Below are 13,845 nucleotides of genomic sequence, written 5' to 3' on the forward strand. Positions count from 1 at the left end.
CAGTGATTCTATGATTCTAAGGCACTCAAGCCTTCACTGGCAGAAACCCAGACCAGGAAAAGCTATTCCACTCCATGCTTCCCACCAGCCGACTCAGTTTGACCATATCCAGGCGCAAACACTTGGGATGTTCTATTTCCCTTTTCATTACAAGACAAATTAACAGGAGTAATGGGCTAAAGGCAGTAGAAAGGTGACTGGTTTAAAGCCTTCATGAAAAAAAAAAGACAGAAAAGCAAAGCAAGCCGAGTTTTTAGAGAATGTTTTCAAACATGCACGCTCCACCTCCAGGTTCCTACAAACATATGGCAGCTTAGTTTTCAAACAGAGATACTATCAACAAGGATGTGGAGTGAAGGTGTCCCAGCAGCAAAGCTGAAACCCAGAATTGACAGGGAAATGTCAGTGCACCTATAAACTTCACAAGCTTGCACTGGGCAGAGAATTCAAACTGTTCTAGCCACAGAAGAAGATGTGCAGCTACTGAAATCTATTCTTTTCTTTGGTGCTGTTACAGGAAAACAATGCTTTCTTCCCCTTTTTTTTTTCCTGAATATATTTGTAAAGCACAGCAGAATGTGATCATAAGCACCAGCTTACTTCTCTGTTCACCACAGCTTCACAGAACAACAGTGAAAGCTGCACACACAGCACCACAGAAGTGCCGCGTGTCAGCAAACAAAGCCAGTATATTTTGTCTGTGCCCCCTCCCAATTTTCCACTAACCATATCCCATGTAACATCGACCAAATCCCTACTGGCACTGCCCTCAGTTAGACGCACAGGATTTTGACCATCTTTAACGTCCTCCCCATCACCTTTCAGTCAGGGAAGTTACCCAATTTCCCCATCACCTTTCAGTCAGGGAAGTTACCCAATTTCACGTAACAAGCTCTACGGGTGTAAACTATGCAGTTTATCCCACTTTCCATTCACTTCCCTGCCCACACAGCCTGAAGCTGGCAAACATTAAAGCAGCCACAAAAGAAAATTCATTACAGAAAAGACCTGAACCTGTATTCGCATGGAATCATAGAATCATTTGATTAAAAAACACCTGTGATATTATTGAGTCCAACTGTACCGGTCTACTACTGTACCATTTCCCTGAGCATCATAGTAGATACATGCAATACATAAAAAATTAGCTTCTCAAATTGATCAGTCTGTAGAGATGGTTTAGCAGTTGGTCTAGAAAAACTCGACCAAAGAAGGAGCCTCCAGGACCTTTTCTTTTGGCAGTGGCATCAGCTCACAGAGACCGTACAACTGCTCCATTCCTGTTCAGCAACATCCTTCTCCTCCCTTCATTGCAAACTTCCTATTACTGCAAACCTCCTTTTCCCACAGTCTTCCATGACACTTCCTTATCCATTTAAGCCCCCAAACAAGCTGTTGCCTATAGGGCATCTCCTTTTGGCTGGGTGAGAGCTTCAGGCAATAGTGTTCCAACTATGAGAGCAGATGAGGTTGGAAACTGAGCTCCCAGTCCACCACTCCCTAATCCAGCTCCTCTCTTAGAGCCCAGACTCACTCAGACTGCTTCTGTGCTTCCTTCTGATTAATGTCAAGTGATTAAACATTAACTTAAAACCATAAACAGCAAGAAGGAAGCCATCTAGTAAATGGCTAGCCATCTAGCCAGCCATTTACAAGGACTCAGGTCTGTCTCTCCAAAAGATATAACTGCAAAGTGAAATAGAGCATCTGAAGTCATGGATGCCCCATCCCTGGAGGCATTCAAGGCCAGGTTAGTGGAGGCTTTGAGCAACCTGACCCATGGGAAGGTGTTCCTTCCCATGGCAGGGAGGTTGGAATTGGATGGACTTTAAGGTCCCTTCCAACCCAAACCATTCCACGGTTCTACAAAATGCCAGGTAGGGTCATGCAAGGACTTTAAGCGCAGCAGGGCAAAAGAAGGAAGTCCATAAATTGAGGGAAAGGCAACTTCGTGTACAATGTTAATGTGCAGGAACAATGGAGCAGCCTGTAGGTAACGTATGGGCCTTTGGCAATAAAACACGCATGTAAAACGCAGAGCAAAGGAAGCCAGGAAGGTAAAGGCTCTCACGGTATTTATAGCAGCCTCACACATCTTACAGCAGCCTTTCAATACTGAAAGGGGTCCTACAGGAAAGCTGGGCAGAGGCTCTCTATCAGGAAGTGCAGAGATAGGATGAGGGGAAACTGTTTTAAGCTGGAAAAGAGAGCTGAAAGAGGGAAGGTGTCCCTGCCCATGGCAGGGGACTTGGAGCTGGATAATCTTTAAGGTTGCTTACAACCCAAAACTTTCTATGATTCTATTCTACAATTTACACACCCCACAGAACAAGGACATGGGGGCTACATCTCACTTTCTCCCCCCAAGCACCCCGTGTCCCTTTGGCTCTCCTCTCCACAACCACTGCTTACAATGAGTACCCATGAGAGCCAGTAACAACACCACTTAGCTAATTAACCCCCTGTAATCACTGGCATCTCCTCTGAAGGACAGGAGCTTGGAGCATCCATCCTCATAACTCACATTCCAATTGCATTAATTCCACACACTTAGGGGACAGGATGAGATGAACATTCAGCAACTGATGTATTTAAAAATATGTACTGACAGCCTGGCCTAGGCAACAGCCATGTTACTTCTCAGTACTTGGGTAAAATAGTTTTAGCATCAGTGTGAATGGTTCATGATGAGATTAACCAGAAAGCTGTGCTTGAAGAAGAAAGGAGCAGATGCTTCTGTCATTTTAAGTAGTAGCAAACAGTTGATAATTATACCCCAGGCAACTGAACAATTGACTTTGGAGACAGAAAAGGAGGCTTGGGGTCAAGTTTTTAAAGGTTGTTGACTTGCCTTGAACACATCTTCTGTGGCAGCTGTTCAGTCTGCGCCAGAACCTTTCCAGTATGAACCATTTGTTTAAATTCTAAAGCAATCTTGCTGACTCCAATCAAATCTGAACTCACCCACACCAGATTTTAGTCGAGTTTAGCACTGAGATACTACTGTGTTACACCAGTACACTCCCCTCCACAGTGTTTACTGAATTCTGAAGTTTTCCACCCATTTCACAGCTGACAGCTGGTTTCTATTAAAGGCACAGGCCTCTAACCAGTCTATGAGCTGGGGAATGCAAAGCCACTTGTAAGTGACAGAGGGAAAACAGAATATAACTTGAAATGAGTGGAACAGCATCAGAAGCACAAAGGGGAGCTTGAGACCAGCTGAGTCTGATTTTTATGGGAACAGTAGGGCTCATTGCTCTCTGCCTCACTCGCCTTTGCAAGGAAAGATATCGAGGTGCACAAAGGTTCAAGAGCAGAAACTATTTAGGGATGTAATACAGCCACAGCTCCTCACTGCCAGTTAACAAAGACACCTGCAGGCTAAATGCAAACTATCACTGAAAAAGCACACAGGACAGCCAAGTCAGACCGGTTCCCCGACCGCGCTGAAAACTCATTACCGTGCTGTAAATCCATCAGACCTGCACGCACATGTTAACCTTGCAGCAGTAACAAGAATCCATGGATTCAGACTTTGTTCCTCTGGGTACAGGTGTATGAAAAGGTCTGTATTTCCAAGCTGCAAAACTCTGTGAACATGAAAATTCTTTTCACACAACAGTTTTTGGGAGACAGCCATCAGCCACACAGCTTGAGAATTACCACTCCTGTCAAGCTCTCTGGCTCTGGCTTTCTTCTTAACCACTGGAGCAAAAGTCTCATTTCTATACTGTAGACCTTCTTCCTTTAAGATGCATGAAGATGGTGGTCTTACATGACTGAACATGAGCCCGCAGGGTGCCCAGGTGGCCAAGGCAGCCAGCAGCATCCTGGCTTCTATCAGCCATGGTATGGCCAGCAGGAGGAGGGAAGAAATAGTCCCCCTGGACTCAGCACTGGTGCAGAAGAAGAGTGGTGAAGCACTGGAACAGGTTGCCTAGGGAAGTGGTGGAGTCTCCACCCCTGGAGGTGTTCAAAAAACAGGTAGGTGGCATTTTGGGACATGGTTTAGTAGGCACGGTGGTGCTGGGCTGATGGTCGGACTGGATAATCTTAAGATCTTTTCCAGCCTTAATGATTCTACGATTCGATTTAAAATAAATAAATAAATACATAATGGTGTTCTTCAGGTTCCTCTCTTGTGTTTTAGTAGAGGCGATGTGTGAATAGCAAGAGCTGGTGTTCCTTCTCAGTCTCCAAAAAGAAGAGCCGATGGTTGGGCTAAAATGTGGATCCTGCCTTTTACATACAGTGCACTGCTTGTACTTGAGGCACAGGATGAAGAAGGGGAGCTGAGATTTCAAATATTCTTTCCCGTAACATCTGTGCTGCTGTTCTGAATGTGAATTGTTATATTAAAATCAAATTTGTACCTACGTAAAATGCTGGTTAATTCTTGAGGAAGAGACTGGTGTTGAATAATAGGTAAAACAGGGTCACATGTAGACTCATCTCTCTTGTTCCTAAAGGTGTGCAGAATAAAGAACTTTGTGTGTCATAGCCGGAAAAAAAAAAACAAACTCTTGAAAGAGTACTTTTCTGTGAGATGTATGCAGGCTCAGAGCAGAGAACAGTAAATGCATTTACCCTGTTTAGAGGCTAATTTGCCTTCTCCTGGCAGTGAAGCTTCCCTGGGGGTTACTTCTCTGACACTGAGAAGCCTACACAAACAAGGGTGATGTAACTGGAGCTTTGGAGTCAGGGCTTCCAGGCTGTAGCATCCTTGCTCACTGAGGAGAGTGCGTGCAAGGTGTTTAAGTACTGGTTCCCCCCCCTTCCTCCAAGGGAAGTCTGGCTCTGTTTCCTCCCCTGAAGCAGTCCTATCTCACACCTTGTAAAGTTTTGATTGGTCTCAGAGCAGCTTTGGGAAGCAGGACTACAGCTGAAAATACCAGTTTTATACTGCTGAACATGAAAAGGATTGGACATAACCATTGGGAATATCCCATCCTCTTCTCCTTGCAAATCCAACAAGAATTAAGTGAATGACCTTGTCTTTCCATTTCTGATAGCTTTGAGCTGTCTCTAGTAAGGCATTCTTTCCTCCTGTTGACTGCTGGAGCAAGGACCACGTTTTGCTTTAAGCTTTGCCGCAGGCTGACGTACAGCACTTCAAAATGTTCCGCTTCCATGCAGTGAAATAAACTCCAACACCTGCTTTTCACCTTCTTTAGGTATGTGTTTTCTGGCTTAGCTCTTCAAGGTTTTATAGCAGTAGCAAAGACTCCGGCTTTAATTTTCATTAATTTTTCAAGCCTTTGTCATTTTGGAGTCATTCCCTCAAGAAGATGATAGCAAAAGCTGGAATCCCGGAATAAAGCATGAAAGCAGGAATGGATTAATCTTCTTGGCTGTATACAAAATAACCCTCTGTTCGAGGTATGTCAGATGCTGGCAGCGGTTCTGTATCTGTCCATGGATCTGTTCTTTAACCAGTGCTGTTGGCCATGCCCTGTTTGTTAAGCCTCCCTTTTTAAACAGGTCACGATTACAGAGGGCACTGTGACTGCTGGCTAAATGTAACTGTGCTCAGCTGACAGTCAGCATATGTAATGTCCTGGCATTGTTGAACACTCTTGTTTGCTTGCACGCCTCTAACAGGGAACTGTTGGTTCATTGTAGTCAAAACATATTACTGATGATGATGTGTCCTGCATCTAAAAGGTGCCAGTGTCACCGCTAACACAAAAGCATTTTTCCTTCAGGCTTCCAAGGAGGAATGGCTCCTGATCTCTGCCAGGAAAAGCAAAGCTGTCTCAGTTGGACCAATATAGAATCATAGAATCACAGAATCATTAAGACTGGAAAAGATCTCCAACATCATCCAGTCCAACCATCAGCTCAACACAACTGTGACTACTAAACAACATCCTGAAGCGCCACATCCACATGGTTTCTGAACAGTTCCAGGGATGGAGACTCCACCACTTCCCTGGGCAGCCTCTTCCAATGCTTCACCACTCTTTCAGTAAAGACATTATTCCTAATATCCAACCTAAGCTTCCCCTGGCACAACTTGAGGCCATTTCCTCTCATTCTACCACTTGTTACTTGGGAGAAGAGACTAGCATCCACCTCACTACACCATCCTTTCAGGCAGTTGTAGAGAGTGATGAGGTCTCCCCTCAGCCTCCTCTTCTCCAGACTAAGCAATCCCAATTCCTCCCCCTGCCGCACCCATAACTCCTGTGCTCCAGATCCTCCCCCAGCTCCATTGCCCTTCTCTGGACACACTCTAGCCCTTCAACGCCTTTCTTGTAGTGAGGAGCCCAAAACTGAACACAGGATAAAAGGTGCTCTTACCAAGCATGATATGAGAGAAAAACTCTGGGCTTAAGAGATGTTAACAGAGGAACTCTGTATTCTGTTATCTGTGCTTAAAGTCATCCAGCATCCATTCAGCCATGGCAGTTACCAAAACCAGTCTAACTGCCCGGTCTGTCAGGGGAGGATTTTTGTTTATAATATTAAAATTGATTCCATGAAAACTGAACTACCAGCACCACTCAATTCTAGATGCCCTCCACCAGAAGCTTTTGCTTCAGCTATTTGCTAGATTCAGAAACAAACCTCGATGCCTGGGGGTTTCATGCCCTTTCAGTTTCTAAAATTTTCTGCCTGTGGTTTGACAGGATCGTTTTGAAAAAGGCGAGGGCAGCTGTGGGTCTTATCTCAAATATTCTCGAGTGTTTGTGGTTTAAAAGTTGATTTTGTAGTCTAACAATCTTTTGTATTGCTCTACTACTCAGTAAGGCACAATGTTGAAACAAATGAGAGTTAAACAAACACTTGGGTTTAGAAAGTAAACACAGGCATCCTTCCCGTTAGCTCAGTCCAGTTGTACTTTAAATGATCTAGACACTTGAAAGGTCTAAAATCAGGAGATTCTGCTTCCAACTGTAAACTGTCTTCCATAAAGAAGAGGCAGATTTCTGAAGCTCAGTGTTGCGCTGTTTTACCCTCACTTTGAGAAAGAGACACGCATGCCACGAAGGTGACAGCACAAAAGCCCAGATCGCAGCCTTAACACTGGCCAAGTGATACCTGTGCCGGACCTGTATGGACGGACACAAAACAGCTTGCAGAGGCGATTACCCAGAACAACTTCACTCTGTCACAGCTCCCGTCTTGCAGTTACAGCCTCTGTGCTTTCCTTCACCATCCTGCCCTATGGCCAGCTACGCTTAGCCCATGTTCTGGTGACCTGTCCGCTGTGTTCCACTTGCTGCCCCAGAATCTGACAGCTCTCTTCATCAGCCCTCACAGAACCACAGAATCATTTGGGTCAGAAGGGACTTCAAAGATCATCTGGTTCCAACACTCCTGCCATGGGCAGGGACACCTTCCACTGGATCAGGTTGCTCAAAGCCCCAGCCAAGTTGGCCTTGAACACCTCCGGTGTCAGGCAGAACTTCTCTGGGCAACCTGGGCCAGTGCCTCACCACCCTGACAGGAAAACATTTCTTCCTGAAAATCTCATGCAGATCTCCCCTATTTCAGCCGAAAACCATTCCCCCTCCTCCTATCCCTGCACTCCCTTATAAAGAGCACCTCTCCCACTGTCCTGTAGGCCCCTTTACATACTGGAAGGCTGCTATACGCTCTACCTGGACTCCATCTCCCATTACCACCAACAGTGATTGTCTCACGCCTTGAGATGGTTAATATACGCAATTACGCACCCTTGAGGCCAAGCATCAATCCCAGGATAAATCACCAGTTGTTTCCCCCTCTGTTGAGCCTATCTTCAACACCAGTAACGTGCACTGCAAATCCTTTCAATAAAAAAAAAAACTACATTAAAAAGTCAAGCACTTTGAAGAAGTGGTTTTACCACTGATGCTCTCATGAACCAGGCTGTAACCTTGACAAACCTGTCACATTCTACACTGAGGCCTCACTTCCACAGGACAGAAGTATTGTCATTACCACATATATATATAGCTGCTAAGTCTCTGTCCAGTGAATTGCAAATTAACTCCTACCATTAAAATTGCACAGACTCCACCTCAGGCTAATGACTTTAAAGTCTCCTAGCTCTCCTGTTACCCTTTTAATACACCAGATGTACTTTCTTTTAATCTTCTTGTGGTACTGATTGAGTCACAGCTGCATTAACATAGTGCTCTCACATTACAGCCTTAGTGAAGCTCCTCTGCTTACTCTCCATGTAAGATGCTTTCCACTACTGTAACACCAACAACACAACACCATGCAGCTGCCCACTGCATTTCCAAACCCAGGGAGCAGTAGGGAATTGCTGTAGATGCCCATTTACTAGTTTCACATCTTGGCACAACTACCAAAACAATCCGACTCCACACCAAGGAGTGCAGGGATAGGATGAAGAGCAACAGTTTTAAGCTGAAAGAGGGCAGATTGAGATGAGATCTTAGGAAGAAATGTTTTCCTGTGAGGGTGGGGAGGCACTGGCACAGGCTGCCCAGAGAAGTCACGTCTGCGCCTACCCCTGGAGGTGTTTAAGGACAGGCTGGATGGGGCTTTGACCAACTTGATCCAGTGGAAGGTGTCCCTGCCCATGGCAGGGAGGTATTGGAACTGGATGGGCTTCGAGGTCCCTTCCAACCCAAACAATTCTATGATTCTATGCCCTTCAGGCTTGGAAGGATAAAGTAACTAACTATCTGTAGCCTAAGAGGACATCATGGTGCTTTTCAAAGGAATCTAGACTCGGCCAGCAGGACTGCTCATTTACAGTAGAAGGCCTCCTTGTGTATATCAGGCATCTTGCATGTACTACAGCAGTGGATTCTGGACAGGGAATAATGCCACCATGGTTAGTTTTAATGAAAACACCACAATGTTGTTTTCACCAAAAAGAAACACTCATATATTGCATCCTCGAATAAACCTACAGACTCACTGTGATGCTTTGCAACTGCATTTGCAGAGAACCAGATTCCCGGCTCAGTGACTACATGCCATTTATAGCACGAAAGCAAGTCAACCTCAAAAATTAGTTCGTTCTAAGTAGACCATTGATCCTCTGAGTTAGTGAAAATAGGCTGGAAATAGACATGAGGATACTGGAGGAAAAAAGGATATCTAAAGGGAAAGGATCAGGGTACAGCAGAAATGAGATAGGAGAACTTGCTTTGATAGCAACGCCAGTATTAAGCTCAGTTGATTTTCTTCACTCTCTGCTTCTGCATAAAGGCTTTCTGTACCTAAGGCTGCTCAAATGCATTTCTTCAGAACATCACAGTCAAAGCAGCTACCCAAAAATCAACACTGCCTTCAGAAGCATCCAGCACTTAATCACAGACACCTGAAAACATCATAACACAGATAATTAGAGGAATGGCCACACACAAAACACGCATACCAGGAAAACCAAGCACTGCGTGCTGCTTCTTTAGCAAAGCATTACTGCATTTAACAGTATCAGACAAAATACGTCGGTTCTTTTAAAAACAAATCATTCAGACTTTTAAAGCACCTATCAGTAAAGTTCTTTGACAATCACCATATTGTATTTTACTGCTGCCTATGGAAGAGAAATGGAAATACCTATATTTGATCCTTTCTGTCTGCAAACCACTTACAAAAAGCCACAGAGTGCAGTACACACTTGCTGAAGCCACATAGATGTTATTTGTCTGACATCCTTTTTTGTTATACATACATGCACACAAACACCTTCTGTGACAGTCGTTCAAACGCATAGCCTCCTCTTCAGAAGGAGTTTCAGCTCCTGGATGAAGGAACACAGTCAAGCCTGGAGAAGAGAAGGCTTCTGAGAAGACAGAAGCAGCCTTCCAGTACTGCAAGGGGGCTGCAGGAAAGCTGGGGAGGGGCTCTTTATCAGGGAGAGCAGGGATAGGAAGAGGGGGAATGGTTTTAAGCTTAAAAGAGGGGAGATTGAGATGAGATATTAGAAATAAATGTTTTCCTGTGAGGGTGGGGAGGCGCCAGCACGGGTTGTCCAGAGAAGCCGTGGCTGCCCCATCCCTGGAGCTATTCAAGGCCAGGTTAGATGAGGCTTTGAGCAACCTGACCCAGTGGAAGGTGTCCCTGCCTGTGGAGATTGGAACTGGATGAGCTCTGAGGCCCCTTCCAACCCAAACCACTCTATGTTTGAGCCAAAAGAGAGTTACAAACACAGTGGCAGTCAAATTCCAAAAGCAAGAACAAGCTGCTGGTGGTAAGTTAAGACCACATTCTACAAACATTGCTTAGGTTTACAGTTCTGGTGATATTTTGTCTTTGCTGAGGAAATGGACGTGAGCAGAAAGGGTGCTGCTGGCAAAGTGCCTGCACCAGCTCTGCTGCTGCTCCACAGCCCTGACCACTGCTGCAATCCTGATTGTTGCTGTTGCTGCCGCTGCAGCCCCCTGCACTCTGACCTGCTGGATCTGCCACTCAGTCAGACCTCGGCTGCAGAACTCTGCAGCCATTCTGGGCTCCTGTAGGGTCCGTTTGCTTTTCCAACCAGTGGCTTGTATTGCTTGGAAAGGAAATTGAAAAGGAAACCCACACACCGACACCAAACATCTGTGCTGTTTTCTCAAGTTTGCAGAGCCAAAATAACATGAGTCTCAAACGCAGACAGCCCCAGTTCCCCTGAAGGCAGAACTCAGGGCCACTCCAAGTGCTGATTTTAACCATTTCATCAACGAGCATGCTGCTATAAACTGTTCACTATGGCACAAACCCTCAATTGTGCCACCTCTACCACATCAGCAACCCTGCAGCAGAGTTTCTGCAAGTCAAGGAGTAAATCTGATGCCCTACACTGAAATTAACACCACGATCAAATGCTCATTTTGTATCCAGTGGTATAAGGAATGCTGCAATCACATCATGACTTTGCACATTAAAATGTGAGAATACAGACACTCGTACAGCAAGTTCTTGGCCACATAACTGGCCATCCCCCACAGGAGGTCCACTCCTCCTCACGTTCTTAATAAACACCCACTGCTGTCTGCTGCCAAACGTGGGATACAGAGCTAGAAAGCTGTCTGACCTGACTCAGGCTGCTTGTTCTAGACAACAACCTTATCCCTCTGCATCACAACTTCTTCTGCCTGGACCTTCTTTATCTCTGGAAACATTCAAGGTCAGGTTGGATGGGGGCTCTGCGCAACCTGATTGGGTTAAAGATGTCCCTGCTCCCGCAAGAGGGTTGGACTGAGTGACCTGTATAAAGAAAGGTCCCTTCCAACACAAATCATTCAATGATTCCACAACCTCCCACTCCTGCATGCTCAGATTCACCCTTCAGCAGCACATTGTTATCCTGTAGAAAACACAACTGAAGGGTTGTATTGGCAGACCTAGACATCTTGCCTGCAAACCATCGTCTGAAGGCTCACAAGGTGAATAAGTCAAGGAGATAAATTGGAAGGAGATAAGGCAGACAATCCAATCCATAACAGACAACCCAGGACAGCAGGAAAGAAACAAAAACAAGTAAAGAAGGGAAGGATTGTTTCCCTTTGCACTTTTACTCAGTTACAAACATGTGGCGTTTCGGCAAGACTGCACACGCACACAAAAAATTCGTGGAAAGGGGAAAGCGAGTTCCAAACAAATAAGGTTTTCTTACAACGTCAAGAGTTTGAGAAACACTGCTGAATGGAACACAGTACTTGACTTAAAAAAGGAAAAAAAAAAAAAGCCCAAAACACATGTTCAGGGATTTCCAAAACAGGCTTCCAAGGCTCAGCATGGAGAAAAGTGAAGGAAATTTGCCTTTCGACCATTTTAAAATGTGCAAATGGAGAAATAAATACAAGATTACTTTCCATGGATGGGATGTGTTTTCCCTGCTTTTAGCCTGGCCTTTACAATGCTGTGTATCCAATAGCTGTGCCGTGTCTGGTTTCCACAACGTACCTACCTGCCCGTCTGAGCAAGCCAACAGCCTGTACTGTGACCTCTTGGGGCTTCTCAATGCTCACACCTGACGGAGCTTTTCCACTTCAGGAAAATATACCCAAATGCCACTCGTAACATGGAAGAAGTCAATGACCCCTCACTTGATTACAATCAGTCTTAGAAGTTATCTACTTGGACAAACAGAATTATGACGTTGGGTTTTTCAATGTTATAAAGCAGAGCACTGAGAGTCTGATCTATTGCAGTTACCGAGTCAGAGATCAACCCAGCGCCATTTCCAATTACCAACAGCTTCACGCAACACGAGCAGAGCGCTGACAACATCCCAAAGGTTTTACCTCCAGGGCATAAAACTGAACAGCTATTACCCAATAAAGGAAATAACATTATAAACCCTCTAGTCTTCGAACAAGACAAAAATCAGTGTAATGAACAGGGAAAAGTTGTCGTCCAATGTTAATTTTGTCAATAAGAACAGAAGAACGCTCAGAAAATTTATCAGAGAAGCAGCCACACTGGCTCATCTTCTAGAAATCATCAGATGCACGCTTTTTTGTATTTTTAACAGGCTGCTGTGTTCTTGCAGCCCAGCAATTTGAGTCCAGCTACCCAAATCACACAGTTGTTTTGATCATTAAATACTCTTAACACTTACAAAACACAGCCAAAGGAAAGCACTGTACTGGCACAGATGAAACTAAAAGGCTGTGTCTTTTCCTCCTGAGCCCTCTGTAACCACGGGTCGGTGTTTCTTGGTTATTACATTCACCCGAATGCATATTACATCCCTCTGAAATCCTGCGGGAAGAAGATTCCAGCTTATCAGCACCTCTATTGTCACGGATTAGAGAGGAACACAAACATAAAAACATACAAAACGATGAAAACGTTAACACAGACAGCAAAAGGCCACAGCCAAACTATTTTCCACGGAGCCATGGGTATAAGCTTCTCCTACCGACACCGAATTGCGATTCATTTACGGGAAAGGGACCGCTTTGACAGGCTTCTCCCAAATAAAACCCATCCCTCCCGCAGGCCGCTGCTCCTCCACACGCGCTCCCTGACCGAGAGGATTTTGTGCAAGCCATTTTTTTTTCCAGGCGAATCCCTGCCTCTAGCGAAGGGATGAGGGGGTGGGAATGCAACCCTTGCCGGCTCGGCTGGCCGGATCGGGCTCTGCAGGACCCGCTCCCTCATTAATTAGGGATACAAAGAACTCGAAAGCATCCGAGGGATCGCGCACAAAAGCCGGGGAAGCGGCTGCGAGGGGGGAAGAGGCACCGGAGGCGGGAGTGGTTAAAGCCCATTCCCTCTCGTTGCAAAGCACAACCCCGCGGGCCCGGGGTGAGGGCCCGGTGCCGCGCTCACCTCCCCAGCGGCCGCTTCATGCCCGCGTCGGCGGCGGGCAGGCGCAGGCTGTGCCTCAGGCTGCACCCCTTGTCGAGGGGCACGGCGGCGGCGGCGGCCGCGGCGGCGCGCTCATGCTCCACCGTCACTGACTCGTTGCGTTTCCTCATGCCGGGGCGGCGGGGACGGCGGTGGCGGCGCGGACGAGCGGCGCCGCAAACAACCGCCCTGCGCCCCGATCGCGCCGCGCCCCGCGGCCACCCGGCCAGTGCGCGCCACGCCCCGCCAAGCCCCGCCCCGCCCGCCGCAACAGCCAATCAATGACGGCTCTCCACCGCCAAGCCACGCCCCCTCCCGCTGAATAGATAATCAATGACGGCCCTCCACCGCCAAGCCACGCCACGGCTGCAGCAACAGCCAATCAACCACGGTCCTGCACCTCAAGCCACGCCCCCGCTCACAGCCCCAGCCAATCCGCGCTAAAACCTGCCGCCGCCCCAGCCAATCCATGACGGCTCTGCATTGCCAAGCCCCGCCCATCCACCACCCAGCCGATCAATCATGGCCCTGCACCGCCAAGCCCCGCCCTTCCTACCTCTCCAACCAATCCGTGCCACGCCCCGCCGC

General features: G+C 46.6%; 1 protein-coding gene across 1 annotated transcript in view; it reads right to left on the reverse strand.

Annotated features, from left to right (window-relative positions):
• Positions 1-13,507, reverse strand: part of ABHD12 (abhydrolase domain containing 12, lysophospholipase) — a 43,656-nt gene extending 30,149 nt beyond the window's left edge. Inside the window, exon 1 of the mRNA XM_054061497.1 lies at positions 13,240-13,507. Within this exon, the coding sequence (XP_053917472.1) occupies positions 13,240-13,388 (149 nt within the window). The 5' untranslated portion in view covers positions 13,389-13,507. The remainder of the gene's footprint in view (positions 1-13,239) is intronic.
• Positions 13,508-13,845: the final 338 nt, after the last annotated feature.

The sequence above is a fragment of the Cuculus canorus genome, chromosome 3 (genome assembly GCF_017976375.1).
Source record: "Cuculus canorus isolate bCucCan1 chromosome 3, bCucCan1.pri, whole genome shotgun sequence".
In the NCBI taxonomy this organism is placed as follows: Eukaryota; Metazoa; Chordata; class Aves; order Cuculiformes; family Cuculidae; genus Cuculus; species Cuculus canorus.